This window comes from Cynocephalus volans, chromosome 1 (assembly GCF_027409185.1).
Source record: "Cynocephalus volans isolate mCynVol1 chromosome 1, mCynVol1.pri, whole genome shotgun sequence".
NCBI lineage: Eukaryota > Metazoa > Chordata > Mammalia > Dermoptera > Cynocephalidae > Cynocephalus > Cynocephalus volans.
Window position 1 is genome coordinate 2157631 of NC_084460.1, and position 19263 is coordinate 2176893.

The window sequence follows — 19263 nt, forward strand, 5'->3', positions numbered from 1 at the left end:
TTATATAAGTTTAAATCATGTGTTTAATCTGTCTTTGATTTGTATTGTTTTTATTTTGAGGGAGGATGTCTACCCTCACCATAGCCCAAAAGTTCTTTAAAACAAATATTTCCAATTAATCAGATATCCATCCCCTAATAATTCTCCATTTATTTCAAGAAATTCTTTATAAAACATAATTTCACTATTAAAAAAATTAGGATAAGCTTTTGGGCTTTATCATAACAGAATTTTAAAAGAGTATTTTGTTGGAATCAAAATATAAAGATAAAGGTATGTTTCACAAAGATGTTTGGGACATGGTGAGAAAAAATTGGCCATCTTATTCCACCTTGCTTATTAGGAAGTATAGACCTGAGCAAAGTTTGTAATGAAAGAAGAGAAACTTCAGGGTGGAATCCTGGAAGTGAAGGTCTGGCATTGAAAAAGAGGGCGAAGAGAAACTTCTCATACTTTTAGATTACCAGTGGATAACTATAAGTCATAGTGATAGTTGGCCACGTTTTCAAAGACTACCAAGTTAAATGCAGTGTTGTGGAAAGTGGATGAAACTAAGGCCAAAAACCAAAGAGTATATGGAATAGGGCCCATGATACTCAGTTGTGACATGAGGCAATGAAATCAGCAATTCGTTTAAGAAAAATGGCTACAAATGAGAGAAGAGAGAATCAGTAGCTAGAAAGAGGCATGGGGTGGAAGAAGACAACTAAAATGAATCTCAGCTTTCTGGCTTGGAAGACCAGGGAGATGGTGATGCCATTACTGACACAGGGAACAGAACAAAGTGTTGGGAGAACTGTGAAGGAATTCACATCAGTAAGGACATCACTGCCTCTGTGGATGGTGCATGTAACATCTCTGTTCTCCTGGCATTCAGAAATGTGGCTGAACCATGGAGACTGAGAAGGATTCCTGCCAGGATCCTTGACTAATTGGAGGAAAGACTGGTCTTAAGGAAAAGCTGCTAGACTTACTGCTAGTATGAATATTGGTCTAGAATCAATTAAAAATAAAGCATCTATTACTTAAGAAACAAGTTGGTGGGGCAAGAATAGGCAAGGGAGAAGTAAATTAATACTATTAAGGTCACATTGAATTTTGAGTGTCTACTGAAAATCCAGAAGGCGGGGAGAGTGTTATCAAGCGAGGACACAAAGAGCAGGACATGGCTGCCTATGATCATTCATTTAACAAATATGTATTACACACCTAGAGTATATGCCAGGCACTAGCCTCATCACTAGACCTACAAACATGTTTAATAAATAGTCGTACAGTTGAGAGCTGAGGATGAAGATATACAGAGTTAAGTGTGTCTGAAGTAGCCCTTGGAGAAGGTCTCTATTGAAAACACTGCTCCTATTTTCCACACCTCTGTCGTTTACCTCATTTCTCCTTACTTTTATATTACCTGCCTTTTTGATTACACTTTCTCATTTTTTTCTACTTCCAGATGTCGGATAGGGTTGACTGGTTACAAAGCCAAAACGGAGTATGCAAAGTTGATATTTATTCACCTGGAGACAACCAACCCCAGGCCTGGAAAATGGTAAGGTTCAATCTCTATGAATGCTAGGTTAGGAATATGTGGGGTGTCATTAAGAGTAGCCTTATTCTCTCCACCACCACCACCCCAAAAAGTTCTAAATAACTGTTGGATATTAATAAAAAGCAGTTCCTGATTATTTGCCAAATAGATTTTCTGGACAATAATTGCCATACGTGTTTTAAAGAATGGATTATTTCAAAATGGAAGGTGGTCAGAGAAAATTTTATAAGGTATATTTAACTGCATTAGAGGTGGAGGAAAGAAATAGGACAGGGAGGTGTATAGTTGATTAAAACTAAGCTGCTGTAACAGAAGATGGTTCAGCAGAGAAAATTAAATCTATTAACCCTCTTCATATGAACATGAAAATTTGCTCTGGCCTTAAGAAAGACTCAGAGGTAATTTGGCATTCTTCTTTCCCAACTGCTCAGGCTACTATTGTGTAAGATGAAGGTTACAAGAAGGCAAAGGGGTTTGAAGAGTTGGATGTTTGTAGACTTCATTGTGGGAACTTAGTTTTTCAGTCAGTCATTATGGGTTGAGCAACCACTTTTGCAAAATTCTTGTGGATCGAGTAGTACAGTGAACAAAGGGTGCACGCATTTTTAGATTTAAAAAAACATGAATAGACAGTAAAATCTAACAAACACAGCAAACTAACACACCTCTATGAACTCCATTGTAAAGCTCTATGCCATGCTGTAGATTTTCTGGGTTTTTTGTTTTTTGGTTTTTCGGTTTGTTTGGTTTTTTGTAATGTTCTGTGAGAAGAATTGTAAAGGATAAAAGAATAAACCCTACATCTGAATTATAATAAGGCTTTCCTGTACATGTCACAGTCCAATTGTGGAAACATGCCTATTTGCAGGCTTGTATGCCTATCTGTGAATAACTAGCTAGTATTAACTGATAATTTTCAAAAAAAGGACAAAATCAACACTTTCATACAGATATGAAAGTGAATAATGTTCATGTTAAAGATTCTATTTAACTCATTAATGAAGAAATTGGTGAGGTTTTACAACCAGTCCAAAGGAGAATTTTAAAAGATACATGTATAGATCAGGATTATTAGAATGAATGTGCAAATGGAGGCAAAACTTCTAAAGTGGGGCAGGGAAGTTGACTAAACTTCGATTGGACAGAATTGACATTTTGGTAGAAAAGAATTATTTTGCACTGCTATCAATTATCTACAGCTTTTAGAGTTATAAATGCTCCCACAGAATCAGAATCAGGTAATGTGGAAGGCTGCAGACAATGCTCAGTCTATAGACTATAAACTATAGATAATGCACAGTTTTCTATTGAAGTACAAATTTTTTTCCTATAGTCTCCTCCATTTTAATAAAAAATAATCTCAAAGTAAGATTACCCTGAATCACAAAATAAAACTGGTCTCAGATTTGGCCTATTTAGGTGCAGCAATTTATAGGCCTTTTCAAGTTTGCTTTACTAGAAGTTTTCATAAGGAATCTCAACTTTTACAGGCCTCTGTTATTTACTATCCTGAGACCAGGAAGTCAAGCCCATGAAACACTCTCCACTAGGTTTCAACTGCAGTACCTAGAAAAACAAGCACATGTACAGGTTTCTCTGAAACTATTGTTCCCAGGTATAGTCTCAACTACTTAATTAATCATAACTTTTAACCAAAGTACTTTCTATTCTTTCTATTTCACAAAGTAAACTGGGGGGAAGAGGGGCAGGGAGAGGGTGCAGTATTTCACTGTGAACTGTCACATACCAGCTAGAATACAGATGAGCAGAACTTATGCACAGACATGAGGACAGCTTCCTACAGCCATACATACCTTACACAACCTCTCTAAGTGGCAAAAATGAACACACTCTTTAACAGACCCAAAGTTATAGCCTCTCTAGAGTCATAAGAATAAGAAGCAAAAGCATATAAACTTTATTCTTAGCCATCGATGTTTCAGTATTCTGTCTTACTTAGAAATGATCTACGTATCTAATGAATATACATTAGCTAACTCAATTTAATACCAGTTCAGTGCTTTAAATTACATAAAGATTTTAGAAATTTATCATCAAGCTGACATACAAAATAACTGTTGAAATAAAGTTTGTCAAAGTATTTATTCAACTTGGTTAGGACACAAATTTACATTTTTTGTTATCTTAAAAATTAAGTAGAAGTAATACTCGTTTATTGGATCTGTGTAACCCGTAAGTTTATAAAGAGCGTTTCAAAATAAAACTAAAATGTACACTTATACTTTACACTGATAAATCAGAAAAGACATAGCTGTTTTTATGAAACTTAGTCTCATTTGCCAAAGATTTGCCTAACTTACATGAAATTAGGTCCCTAAAATGTTTTAGAGTTAGGTTCTATAAAAATACTTTTTTCCCTAGCACATTTAAAATATTAGAAGTTCGATTTCCTTATTTTCTGGGGATATCAAGAATATTCAATTTACTTATTTACTCAAGAATATTCAATAAATACTTATTTATATTTACAAGTCAATTGGAATAGAGATCTTCTAATTTAAGAGACTTTATGACCTAACTTATTAATACTATCTGGAGGTAGGAAGATGTTACTGCTTACACTTAATGCTTTTCTGAATTACAGACACATAGTGATACAGACACTGATATAGTTTGTAGCTTCAATTTGAAACTTTCAGCCATGTGTCAAAAGTAAAAACAGAAACACAAAACTCACCTGTCCAGATATCAAAGATCTCTTCTCCTTCTAAGTGGGCACAAAATTCTAAACTGATGTGGTCTTAAAATGGACAAAAGAGTGTGCACGGAGCAGGTAGACGTCCAGCAGGGGATGTGGAAGCTCCGCAGAGACCACACGCCCTGCAGTGCTGCTGCCACGTGATCCAGCAGCCCAGCCCAGTGTGCACGAAGCAGGAAGACGTCCAGCAGGGGAGGCAGAAGCTCCACAGAGACCACACGCTCTGTGGTGCCACCGCACGACCCAGCAGCCTGGCCCAGTGTGCGCAGAGCAGGGAGATGTCCAGCAGGGGAGGCGGAAGTTCCACAGAGACCACACACCCTGCGGTGCTGCTGCGTGACCCAGCAGCCTGGCCCAGTGCACATGGAGCAGGGAGACATCCAGCACAGGAGCCGGAAGCTCAGCAGAGACCACACACCCTGAGGTCCCGCCATGCCACCCAGCAGCCCAGCCGAGTGCAGGCTGAGCAGAGAGGTGGCTCCCAAGAGAGGCCCAAGACCCAAGGCAACCACACATGCAAGGCACTAGTGACCAACTGAGCAGACACTGAGGTAGCCATACCAAATTGGCAAAACCAGCAACATCCTAGCCAGACAATAGTGTCAAACCTGTGGACTATGAAACCCCCTGTCACAATGACTAAACATCATCAAAGGAAAGATACCAGAAATATGAAAAATCAAGAAAGTACACCACCAAAGTGTAATAACTCTCAAGCTCTAGATCCTATAGAACAAGAAGCCCTTGAAATGTCTGAGAAGGAATTTTGAGTGATAGTTCTAAGGAAACTAAATGAGATACAAGAAAACTCAGCTAGAAAACACAATGAAATGAGGAAAAGTATACGGACCTGAAAGAAGAAACGTACAAGGAAATCAATGCCCTGAAAAAGAATGTAGCAGAGCTTGCTGAGCTGAAGAATTCATTCAACAAAATAAAAAACACAACAGAGTTTAACCAGCAGCCTTGCAGAAGCAGAAGAGAGAACTTCGGACCTTGAAGATGGGCTGTTTCAAATAACACAGGCAGACCAAAAATAAAATAAGAATTAAAAACATTGAAGAAAATCTAAGAGAGATATCAGACAACCTTAAGCACTCAAATATCCAAGTCATGGGTATTCCAGAAGGGGAGGAAAAAGGAGATTGCATTGAAAACATATTCAACAAAATAGTGGCAGAAAACTTCCCAGTTATTGGAAAAGACACAGATCTTCAGATTCAGGAAGCTCTAAGATCCCCAAACATATTCAACCCAAAAAGGTCTTCTCCAAGACATGTTATAGTCAAATTGGCAAAACTCAAAGACAAAGATAGAATCTTAAAAGCTGAAAGAGAGAAGAATCAAATCACCTATAAGGGAGCCCCAATCAGACTAACATCAGATTTTTCATCACAAACCCTAAAAGCCAGAAAGGAATGGGATGATATATTCAAATTATTAAAAGACAGAGATTGCCAGCCAAGAATACTCTACCCTGAAAGGCTACCCTTCCAAAATGAAGAGCAAATAGTATATTTCTCAGACAAACAAAAACTGCGGGAGTTCACTACCATACGACCACCCTTAGAAGAAATTCTCAAGGGAGTACTGGGTTGGTACCTGAAAAATAACTACCACTGCCATAAAAACCCAAGAAAAATCAAAACCCACTAGTATAGTAAAAATGGCATTCATGAAGAGAAAACAAACAAACAAAAAGGCTATCTACAACCCAAGGAACCAACAAATACAGAAAACAAACAGTAAATCAGAAAGAAAGGAACAAAAGACACCAAAGACATCCAAACAGCAATCATTAAAATGCTAGGATTAAGTCAACACTTTTCAATAACAACTCTTAATGTAAAAGGCTTAAATTCCCAATCAAAAGACACAGACTGGCTGACTGGATTAAAAAGGAGGACCCAACTATATGCTTCCTTCAAGAGACCCACCTCACCCATAAAGACTCACATAGACTAAGAGTGAAAGGATGGAAAAAGATTTACCATGCAAACAGAAATGAAAAACGAGCTGGAGTAGCTATTCTTATATCCAATAAAATAGACTTTAAACTAAAAACCATAAAAGAGATAATGAGGTACACTACATAATGATAAAGGGATTGACCCATCAAGAAGACATAACAATCATAAATATATATGCACCCAATGTTGGAGCAGCCAGATTTATAAAGCAAACTCTATTAGACCTAAAGAAGGAAATAGACACTAATACCATAATAGCAGGGGACCTGAACACCCCACTGTCAATATTAGAGAGATCATCTAGGCAAAGAATCAGTAGAGAAACACAAGATCTGAACAAGACTCTAGACCAATTGGAATTGGCAGATATCTACAGAATATTCCATTCAACAACCTTAGAATATTCATTCTTCTCATCAGCACATGGATCATTCTCCAGGATAGATCACGTATTATGGCACAAATCAAGTCCCAACAAATTCAAAAACATTGGAATTATCCCATGTATGTTTTCAGACCACAATGGATTAAAATTAGAAATCAATAACAAATGAAATTCTGGAAACTATACAAACACATGGAAATTAAACAGCATTCTACTTAATGACATATGGGTCCAAGAAGAAATCAAACAAGATATCAAAAAATTTATTGAAACTAATGAAAACAATGATTCATCATACCAAAACCTGTGGGATACTGCAAAAGCAGTATGAAGGGGGAAATTTATTGCATTAAATGCTTACTTCAGAAGACTGGAAAGATGGCAAGTGAACAACCTAACACTTCACCTTAAAGAACTAGAAAAACAAGAACAATCCAAACCCAAAGTTAGCAGATGGAAAGAAATCATTAAGATCAGAGCAGAATTTAAAGAAATTGAAACCCAAAAAACAATACAAAAGATCAACGAATCAAAAAGTTGGTTTTTTGAAATGATAAATAAAATTGACAAACCATTAGCATGACTAACTAAAAAAAGAAGAGAGAAGATCCAAATAACACAAATTAGAAATGAAAAAGGTGATACTACAACTGGTACATCTGAAATACAAGGAATCATTCGAGACTACTATAAACAACTATGTGCCAACAAATTTGAAAATCTGGAGGAAATGGATAAATTTCTGGACACACCCAAGCTCCCAAAACTGAGCCAAGAAGATGTAGAAAATCTGAAAAGACCAATAACAATAAAGGAGATTGAAACTGTTATCAGAAGGCTCCCAACAAAGAAAAGCCTTGGACCAGATGGATTCACAGCAGAATTCTATCAAACATTCAAAGAGGAATTGACACAAATTCTCTACAAACTATTCCAAAAGATTGAAACGGAGGCAAATCTCCCAAACTCATTCTATGAAGCAAACATCATCATGATACCAAAACCAGGAAAAGATACAACTAAGAAAGAAAACTACAGGCCGATATCCTTGATGAATATAGATGCAAAAATCCTCAATAAAATACTAGCTAACAGAATACAGCAAAATGTATGTAAAATTATTCACCACAATCAAGTGGGATTCATTCCAGGGATGCAAGGTTGGTTCAACATATGCAAATCAATAAATGTGATACACCATATTAATAAAATCAAACACAATGACCATATGGTCATCTCTATAGATGCTGAAAAGCATTTGATAAAATTCAACATTCATTCATGGCAAAGACCCTCTGTAAGTTAGGTATAGATGGAAATTATCTCAACATAATTAGAGCCATATGTGATAAACCCACTGCCAATATCATCCTGAATGGGGAAAAGCTAAAAGCTTTTCTTTTAAGAACAGGAACTAGACAAGGATGCCCACTCTCACTACTCCTATTCAACATAGTGTTGGAAGTACTAGCCAGAGCAATCAGAGAAGAGAAGGAAATAAAGGGCATCCAGATTGGAAAAGATGAAGTCAAACTGTCCCTCTTTGCAGATGACGTGATCCTATATATCGAACAGCCTAAAGCCTCTACAAAAAACTCTTGGAGTTGATAAATGATTTCAGCAAATTTGCAGGATACAAAATCAACACACAAAAATCAGTAGCATTTCTTTTCTTCAATAGTGAACATGCAGAAGGAGAAATCAAGAAAGCTTGCCCATTTACAATAGCCACCAAAAAAATAAAATACTTAGGAATTGAGTTAACCAAGGATGTGAAAAATCTCTATAATGAGAACTACAAACCACTGCTGAGAGAAATTAGAGAGGATACAAGAAGATGGAAAGATATCCCATGCTCTTGGATTGGAAGAATCAACATAGTGAAAATGTCCATACCACCCAAAGTGATATACAAATTCAATTCAATCCTCATCAAAATTCCAATGACATTTTTCTCAGAAATGGAAAAAACTATCCAGACATTTTTATGGATTAACAAAAGACCACGCATAGCCAAAGCAATTCTGAGCAAAAAAAATAAAGCTGGAGGCATAACACTACCTAACTTTAAATTATACTACAAAGCTATAATAACCAAAACAGCATGGAACTGGCATAAAAACAGACACACTGATCAATAGAATAGAATAGAGAATCCAGAAATCAACCCACACACCTACAGCCACCTGATCTTTGACAAAGGCACCAAGCGTATACACTGGGGAAGAGACTGCCTCTTCATCAAATGGTGCTGGGATAACTGGATATCCATATGCAGGAGAATGAAACTAGACCCATACCTTTCACCATATACAAAAGTCAACTCAAAATGGATTAAAAAATTAAATATACACCCTGAAACAATAAAACTTCTTAAAGAAAATATAGGAAAAACACTTCAGGAAGTAGGACTGGACACAGACTTCATGAATACAACCCCAAAAGCACAGGCAACCAAAGGAAAAATAAACAAATGGGATTATATCAAACTAAAAAGCTTCTGCACAGCAAAAGAAACAATGAACAGAGTTAAAAGACAACCAACAGAGTGGGAGAAAATATTTGCAAAATATACATCTGACAAAGGCTTAATATCCAGAATATACAAGGAACTCAAACAACTTTACAAGAAAAAAACAAACAACCAAATTAAAAAATGGGCAAAAGAGCTAAATAGACATTTCTCAAAGGGAGATATACAAATGGCCAACAGACATGAAAAAATGCTCAACGTCACTCAGCATTCGGAAAATGCAAATCAAAACCACACTGAGATACCATCTCACCCCAGTTAGGATGGCTAATATCCAAAAGACTGTGAACGATAAATGCTGACGAGGTTGTGGAGAAAAGGGAACTCTCATACATTGTTGGTGGGACTGCAAAATGGTGCAGCCTCTATGGAAAATGGTATGGATGTTCCTCAAACAATTGCAGATAGATCTACCATACGACCCAGCTACCCCACTGCTGGTAATATACCCAGAGGAATGGAAATCATCAAGTTGAAGGTATACCTGTTCTCCAGTGTTCATTGCAGCACTATTTACTATAGCTAAGAGTTGGAACCAGCCCAAATGTCCATCATCAGATGAATGGATACAGAAAATGTGGTATATCTACACAATAGAATACTACTCAGCTATAAAAAAGAATGAAATACTGCCATTTGCAATGACATGGATGGATCTAGAGAGAATTATATTAAGTGAAACGAGTCAGGCACAGAAAGAAATATCACATGTTCTCACTTATTTGTGGGAGGTAAAAATAAATAAATAAATACACAAAAAAACTGGGGGATGGGGAGGGGCAAGCAGAAGACACAACAATTACAATTCCTTGAAGTTGGTATAACAAGCATACAGAAAGGACATTGTTGGGAGGGAGGGGGAGAGGGCAGAGGGATGGAGATTTCAGTAATGGGCACAATAATCAACCACATTGTATGTTGACAAAAAAAAAAAAAAAAAGGACTAAAAATACTAGCAAAATAGATTTTCTGTTGTCTCTCACCCAACAAAGGATAGATCTTTATAAGCCATTAATCTATTAAGGACATCACCAAATGGTCAAATAATAAAACCAAATTTCCAGTCATTGCTGCCACCGATGTTCATTGGCATAAACAAACCAAATGAAAGCCAAAAATAAAATGAGTATAGAGGAAGATGAAAACTAGAAAAATAGAATGTCTGCCACTCTGAGGACCCAGAAAAGATGTAGCTGGTGCACCTCTCTCAGCAAATCTACTGGGCATCTTGGTGGAAGACTTCAAAAACTGTTAAAAAGAAACTTTCAGAGAAGAGTAAAATAATGAGTCTCATACATATATAAAAATCTACACATACTAATGATTTTATTTAACTCATTAACAAGGAACTGGTGAGGTTCAAGAGATACATATTGATCAGATAAATTGAAGTGACTGGCAAGCTGACCTTTTGCACAGTGGTAGAGGAGGCTAGTGGAACCTCCCGCACGTGTGGGTCGACAAGAATTACATTGCACTGCTGTCCGTTAGGTAAAGTTTACAGAGTTTTGCAATTGCTCCAAGAGAGCAAGAAGCAGATAACATGCAATAGACAATGTGTAATTTTCCACTGTAGTAGCTATTATTCGAATTAGTAGAACCATTTAGGAGGATTTTGAACCAAGCCCTATGGCCCTTGACCCCAACATAGTACAAAGCAACTTATGCCAGCCCTGTAGAGGACTAGTACAGCTAGTTTTCTCCTCTTTTCAAGTATTGAAACAGCAGGATTTTAGAGTTACAGGTAGATTTAAATACTAGCCTCCATCTGTGAGATGCTAGCCAAATCATGTAATTTCTCTAAGCCTCTGTTTTCTTACCTGTAAAACTGGAAGAGTAAAACCTACTGTACAGGGTGAGCATAAGGATTAAGTAAAATAGAAATGTGTGTAAAGCATTGAGCATAGTATTTGGCAAACAGTACGAGTATTTAACAAATAGTAGCTAGTAACTATATGACACTTGGCAATAAAAATATCAAAATTATTCTTTAAAGATGGACAATACTTGTGGTAATTCCCAGAGAGACACATGAACTCCAATAATTACAGTGGTCCTCTACATTTGAAAGTAAGTGGGACACTTTCACATATATTATTTTATCCTATGTTCAAGTGAAAGTTTTTTACACATACAGATTATAATATGTAAACATATAAATATGTACATGTGCTTATCACAGGTTGTGTCCATTAGAAAGTCTATATTCACGCAAAACTAATAAATTGCCTACAGGTATTAACTCCTCAGTTGTAAATCACATTGTTAACTTAAATGATGTCAATTACTCTGTTGGAAGCCATTTAGTATATCAAGGCTGTGCTTATGTATTCTGGCAAAGAGATTAATTATGCACCACTTTTCTTGAATTTTCTCATTTTTTTGAAAACTATACTTGTAATAAGAGACCTAAATTAAAACAGGTAAACCATAGAAAATAGCAATTAATATCAATCAATACAAGAAAAAACTGATTCAGTTCAAATGCTAACTCTTCTCTGTACCTGATGATTATCAGATATTAAGGATACATGTTGTTAGAAGCAAGATAACATAGTAGCTGTGAGCATGGGCTCAAGTCAAAATTCCTGCTCCATCGATGATCAGTGATTAGCTATATAACTTAAAATAAGCAATTAACTTAGTTTCTCAGTACTTCAATTTTGTTCTCTGTAAAATGAGGATGATAAGTGATATGTTTATTATGAGGATAAAAGTCTAAAGAAACATGGAACAGTGCCTGATACATAGTAAGCACTCAATAAATGTTGGTTATTTTCATTGAGAAGACAGAGCAAGCTTGAGAGAGGTGACAATTTTGTAACTGACCTTTGAGGTTGTCTTGAATATTCCGTGTCTTTACTGTGGTATAGTCAGATGAATCCTTGTCTGTTTTTAAGGAAGCCTCAACGGATCCTATCAGAGTGCTCAGCTGGCTTCGCAGAGACCTGGAAAAAAGTACAGCAGAATTCCAAGATGTCAGGTTCAAGCCTGGAGAATCATCATTTGGTGGGGAAATGACCAATTCAGGAGACCCACGCAGGGGTTTCTCTGTAGACTATTACAACACCACCACCAAGGGCAGTCCAGGGAGACTGCACTTTGAGGTGACTCACAAAGAGAATCCTTTCCAGGGCCCCAAGGCCTGCCCTGGTAACGCGAGTTCAGTAGATGAAATTTCCTTCTATGCTAACCGCCTCACAAATCTAGTCATAGCCATGGCCCACAAGGAGATCAATGAGAAGATTGATGGCTCTGACAACAAGTGTGTCCATCAGTCATTGTACATGGGGGATGAACCCACGCCCAACAGAAGCCTGAGTAAGGTAGCATCAGAACTGGTGAATGAGACCTTCTCTGCATGTTCCAGGAATGTTGCCCCAGACAAGGCTCCTGGCTCTGCAGACAGAGCCTCAGGATCATTAAGGAGTCCCCCAAATTTGAAATACAAATCCACTTTGAAGATCAAGGAGAGCACTAAGGAGAGCAAGGGCCCAGATGACAAGCCTCCTTCTAAGAGGTCTTTCTTCTATAAGGAAGAGTTTGAATCTCGTAATGCAGGTGATGCCAGAGAGGGTGGACAGTCCTTACCTGGGGAGAGAAAGATGTTCAGAGGGCAGGAAAGGCCTGATGACTTCACAGCTTCCATTAGTCAAGGGATCATGACCTATGCTAATAGTGTGGTGTCTGATATGATGATCTCCATCATGAAGACACTGAGGATCCAAGTGAAAGACACGACCATTGCCACCATCCTGCTGAAGAAGGTACTGCTCAAGCACACGAAAGAGGTGGTCTCAGATCTCATCGACTCCTTCATGAAGAACCTCCACGATGTCACAGGGACCCTCATGACTGATACAGACTTTGTCTCGGCTGTGAAAAGAAGTCTCTTCTCTCATGGAAGTCAAAAGGCTGCAGATATCATGGACGCCATGATGGGGAAGCTATACACTGTTATGTGTGCCAAGAAACCCCCTGAGAATATCAGGAAAACCAAGGACAAGTCTGAGATTTATTCCCTTGTCTCCAGAATGGGTGACCCTAAAAACCAAAATGTTAACTTTGCAATGAAATCTGAAGCTAAATTAAAAGAAAAAATGTCATCTTCTGCATGCAAACCAGAGAAGAACACTTGTGCTGAAACTCTGGGAGAGCACATTATCAAAGAGGGACTGACAATGTGGCATAAAACTCAACAGAAAGAATGTAAATCTCCAGGTTTCCAGCATGCAACATTAGAGCCTCCCAAAGAACAGTATAAGCCTGCTCCAGATATTCCCTTTGGATTTCCTTCAGATACTTGCAACCTCAGTCCACCTATGCATCACCCAGAGAAACCTGAGAATTTTGTGTGTGATTCAGACTCCTGGGCCAAGGATCTGATTGTGTCTGCCCTACTTCTGATTCAATACCACCTGGCCCAGGGCGGAAGAATGGATGCACAGAGCTTCCTTGAAGCTGCTGGCAGCACCAACTTTCCCACTACCAAGTCCCCCATGGTTTCAGACGAGTCCGGTCTTAAGTCTCCTCATGCAGTAGGTGACCAAGAACAGGCAGAAAAGAAGGATCTAATGAGTGTTGTCTTCAATTTTATCCGGAACTTACTTGGTGAGACCATTTTCAAGAGTGACCATACCTCTGAACACAAGGTGCCAGAAAAGCCAGTTAAGGAAGAAGATAGCAACCAGTGTGAAAGACCTGTAACCCCTTCTTCCACCAAACCGCATGAAGGTGATGAGCCTGGTGGTACTTTTGCTGGGCTGACCAAGATGGTTGCCAACCAGCTAGATGGCCACCTGAATGGGCAGATGGTGGAACGTCTAATGGACTCAGTGATGAAGTTGTGTCTCATCATTGCCAAGTCTTGCGACTCTCCCTTTGTGGAGCTGGGAGACGATAAGTGTGGGGATTCCAGCAGGCCAACTTCAGCCTTCCCAGATAGTTTATATGAGTGTTTACCTGTCAAGGGCACAGGGACAGCAGAAGCTCTCCTGCAGAATGCCTATCAAGCTGTCCATAATGAACTGAGAGGTGTATCAGGACAGCCCCCTGAAGGGTGTGCAGCACCCAAGGTGATTGTCAGCAATCACAACCTCACTGATACAGTGCAGAACAAGCAGCTCCAAGCTGTCCTTCAATGGGTAGCTGCCTCTGAGCTCAATGTCCCTATTTTGTACTTCGCTGGTGATGAGGAAGGGATCCAAGAGAAGGTAAGAAGAAAACTCAGAGGCATTTTGAAATCTTTATGAAGGGCTAATTAGGGTTTTAAGTTCTGTTTTCTTTCTGAATGGGAAGATAGCCACAGGAAATATAAAAAAGGAACAGTAAGGATTTGAAGACCAAGCCTCTTGGCAGATATTAGCTTAGATTTTGCCCAATAAGAGGCATATCAAAGGGAGAAAAGAGGGATAAGTGATATTTTTCTCTGTTTTCTGCATTTAATGGTGGTGAGGAACCTCCAAGAGACTTGGTGAAAGAATCAGATTAAGGTCTGGGCTCTGTGCTGAGTTTTCAACAGGACAGCGTTGCCCAAAGAATGAGATGGAGCTGCTGGGAAGCAGCCCTGGGGTGCGTTGGGTGGGGGAGCAGAGAGTCGGGATCTATGACCTTTTAAACCTGTTGTTACTCTCTTAGCTGGTTGTCTAGGTGGTGTCAGGGGCTCGAAGGGATTCAATAAATAACACCCCTCTTCCCCCCACCCTAAGTTTTGAATCAATTGAGAGGTAAACTAAAGAATAAGGCAGATGGAAAATCAACCTATCACTGTTATTACTGATAAAGGCAAGTGTGCCTTTTAAGTCATTGCTCCTCCACCAAAGGCTCCCAGTGAGCCTTGAAACTGCTCATCAAAAAGAAAGTTTGAGTCTGAAGAGCATGGACTCTTACCCAAGTTGCTGCTTCTTACTAGAGTGGGAAAATTAAAAAAGATAATCCATCCCCACCACACACACACAGTCACACAGTCACACAGCACAGTCTCTCTCTCTCTCTCTCTCTCTCTCTCTCTCTCTCTCTCTCTCTCTCTCTCTCCCCCCTCCTTCTCCTCCTCCTCTCTCTCTCCCCCCCTCTCTCCTTCCTCTCTCCTCTCTCTCTTGGCTTTTGATGATCTCCTCTCAATAGAGAAAAGTTGAAAGTAGTAAGGAGTGGCAGAAGAGGCTGAGATTATTGAGATAAATTCATGTCCTACAAACAAGATGCGGAGAAAGAGCCTGTCTCTGTTTAGCAGGTGGTATTAATAACCCTTATAACTGGGTTACTGGGTTTGTCTGATGACTAGAAAGACAGGATTATATAGCATCCAGATTAGGCTACACCAAGCCTCAACAAGAAACTGTATGATCTTAACTTTAGTTTTAGGAAGAGTGCACTTGCTATTCAAAGTGTAGTCTGAGGACCGACAGCACTGGCACCACCTGGGAGCTCGTCAGAAGAATCTCAGGCTTCGCTCCAGACCTACTAAATCAGAATCTTCATTTTAGCAAAATGACCAGGTGGTTTGCGTGCACATTCCTGTTTGGGCTGTCCAATACTAGATATATCCCTCATGGTCCTGGCAAGCTCTGTCTCCTTTCGGCATTTCCAATCTGTAAGACAGAGACCTGTTTTGGTACATAGCAGTTAGCAGGGTAGGGAGGTGTTTTTAGAAAAAAATTAGGCTGATGAAAACAATCTGAAAATAAGCATAGCCTTCATGTATACAATGTGTTCTGTAGCCATCTTTTAAGTCAAACCCATACATAACAAAATATAATACATTCTGGCTTTAAATTATTTTGAATTAGAATGTCTAAAATACATTTACCTAAAATAAGGACAATAGACTCACAGTCCCTCCTTCTACACACATACACAACACACATACACATATTTGTCCACTCTAAATATAAAGACAATCTTCTGTTTTATTAAAGGAAAAGAGTAGAAAAAATGGGCAGCAGCACATTCAAACTTCTACTAAAGAGCAGGCTTGCACTGAACATGAGTATATTTTTAAGAACAGTTGGATGACATATACAGCAAAGTAACTACCTAAAAATGATTTCTTTGAAAAGAGATTAAGGCAGCTGAACCCAGTGACACTGGGATGCCCATTAGCCCAATTCTTTTAAATAAATTTGTATTTATTTTTGAATAGGTAATGTGTGTGCATAGTTTAAAATCCAAACCTACAAAAGGATGCACAGTGAAAATTAAAGGTTTTTTCCTCATTCATAGGCCCCGTCCCATTGCCATCTCTGGAGGAAAAAGCATTCTGATCAATTCAATTTTTTGTATAACCTTCCAGAAATACAAATACATACAAAAATAAATACTTACGTATGTACATATTTTTTAAGTCACAAATGACTTTATATATATATGCACGTACAGATATATCTTCTTCTGCAATATATAGAGCTGCCACATTCTTTTTAATGGCTTCATATTTCTTTAGAGTATGAAGGTTTTGTAATTTATGTAACCACTCCCCTATGTAAGGACATTTTAGTTGCCAATATTTTGCTGCTGTAAGCAATGCTGTACTGAATTTCCTTGAACATACATAATTTTGCACAGATTCAAATGTGTTTGTATATGCTAAGTACCCAGGAAAGGAATTTCAAGGTCTCTGAAAATGTGTATTTGTATATTTGATATATATTCTTAAATTCCCGTTCATAAAGCTTGTACCAATTGACACATCTATTAAAACCATATGCAAGTGACTGCTTCCCCACACTAACCAACAGTGAGTGCTAAACTTTATCTTTGCCAAGTATTAGCTTTTTTTTTTTGCATTTGTCCTGTTAGGAACGAGGGTGCACATCTTTGCATATGTTTAAGAGCCGTTCGAATTTCCTTTCTCATGGATGACTTGTTTGTTCATAACTTCTGCCCATTTTTCTGTTGGGTTGTGTGTCTTTTTCCTGTTGGTCTATAAGAGTTTTATATATTGCAAGGAATCAGTCTTTATGATATTAAATACAAATTTTTCTTTGGCCATTGGTCTTTTGATTTTTTTTTTTTTTTTTTTTTTTTTTTTAGTTCTGTTTTGTCATACAGAATTTAGTCAAATCTAAGATGTTGTTTCTTTTATTTTTGCTGGGTTTTGTGTCATATTTTGGAAAACGTTCTTCAATATACAATATTAACAAAACTTTCCCATGTTTTTTTCTAGTACTTTTATGATTTTTAAAATCTGTTTAAGACTTTGATCCATTTTGAATTCATTCTTATATAAAGTATGAAGCAGAAATGCAATCTCTTATTTTTTTCCAAATAGCTGCCTGTCTTTGCTTCTTTTTCTGAACTTTCTATTCTGTTACATTGAATTGTCCATCTATTTTTGAACCAGTAGCATATTATAAAATACTGTAATTCTATAATATTTAAAAATATCTGATAGGACTGGAGACTCCTGGTTTCTCTATCTCAGAATTTTCTAGGTTGTTCTTTATCTGTTTACATTCCCCCGTTTGCGCTGCTCCCCCCGACCCCCATCCACAAGCAGCCATTAACCTGCTTTCTATCATCATAGATTTGCCTTTCCTTGACATTTTATATAATGGAGGTATAAAATATGTAATTTTTTATATATGGCTTCTCACATTTACCGTAATGTTTTTGAAGTTCATCTGTGTCATAATATGACTTATGTACTACATATGTACTATGTATCAGTAGTTAATTCTTTTTTATTGCTGAATACTGTTTCATTATAAGGATATACTACATTTTGTTTGTCCATTCATCATTAATGGACATTTGGATTGTTTCCAGTTTTTGCTATTATAGAATAACACTGCTATGAGCATTCATATATAAGTCTTTATGTGGATACGTGTTTTCATTTTACTTGGGTGGATAATGAGGAGTGGAATCGCTGCATCTTATAAGTGTAATTTCCTAAGAAATTGCCAAACTGTTTTTGAAAGTACCTGTACCATTTTGCATTCTCACCAGCAATGTATGTGGGTTTCAGTTTCTCCACATTCTCATCAACATTATTCTTTTATTATAGGCATTATAGTGGTATCTCATTGTGGATTTAATTTGACATAAATGATTAAGGATATTGAACATATTTTTATGTGCTCATTAGCCATTCATATATATTCTTTGGTGAGATGTCTATGCAAATCATGGAAATTTATCCTTCTGAAAAGGTTCCTGATATTTGGCCTGTTTATTTGTCTTTTGACTCTTTCTCATAAAGAATCAAGAGCAGAATGCACAAAATAAAAATCTGGTTACTTGAGATAGTTCGTTGCCCGTAGGACTGCAGACGAATGACAATGTATTGTGTGTGTATTTGAATGGTCGCTTGGACTAACTTTTCTCATTTTATATTTGGAAAGAGAACTAAACATAGGGTTCAGAGACCTGGATGTGAGTTTTGGCCCTGCCAGTCTCTAGCAGGGTAATTCTGACCAGTCTCTTCACCTCTCGGGGGGACATTTTCATGAGGGTTGAAATGCCCTCCGAGGTGCTCTGACATTCTGGGGTCTGGTCTATGGGGTGAGGGAAGCGGCACCTACACTTGTCCATGGATGTCTGCTCTCTCACCCTTGTTGGTCTTAGGACAACAATGGAGACTGTTTTAAGGCATCAGGGTGAGCTTAGAACCTTAGAATTCCTTAAGAGCAGGAACACCATTGACAAACACCCCCTGAGAGACTTATAGGAAAAAAGTAGGAAGATTGCAGTCTTAGTTGAAAAATCACATTTTCCATATCATGAGCAGGTAGATATGAAGGGTGATATCACCAACTTTTTTCTGTCAAACAGGCCAGCAAACTTCAAGTTAAGAAAGTCTTTTCAGCATCTCATTGGAGTCCCTTTGGCTGCAGTTTCTCAGTCTGCCTGGCCTCTTTGTTTCAGCCTTGCAGGCTCTTTCCAGCCTGCCACGGGATGCTCTGCCCCTCCGCTGATGTTTTCTTTCCTTTCCACAGCTGCTTCAGCTCTCGGCCGCCGCTGTGGACAAAGGATGCAGCGTGGGTGAGGTTCTGCAGTCAGTGGTGCGCTATGAGAAGGAGCGACAGCTGGACGAGGCGGTGGGGAACGTTACACGGCTGCAGCTGCTGGATTGGCTGATGGTGAACCTGTGATCCGAGGGCACCACCG

General features: G+C 38.2%; 1 protein-coding gene across 1 annotated transcript; it reads left to right on the plus strand.

The window, feature by feature from the left end:
• Positions 1-1453: 1453 nt before the first annotated feature.
• Positions 1454-19247, plus strand: AKAP3 (A-kinase anchoring protein 3). The gene is made up of 3 exons (XM_063077987.1): positions 1454-1549; positions 12057-14369; positions 19092-19247. The coding sequence occupies exons 1-3, from the start codon at positions 1454-1456 to the stop codon at positions 19245-19247; spliced, it is 2565 nt and encodes an 854-aa protein (XP_062934057.1).
• Positions 19248-19263: the final 16 nt, after the last annotated feature.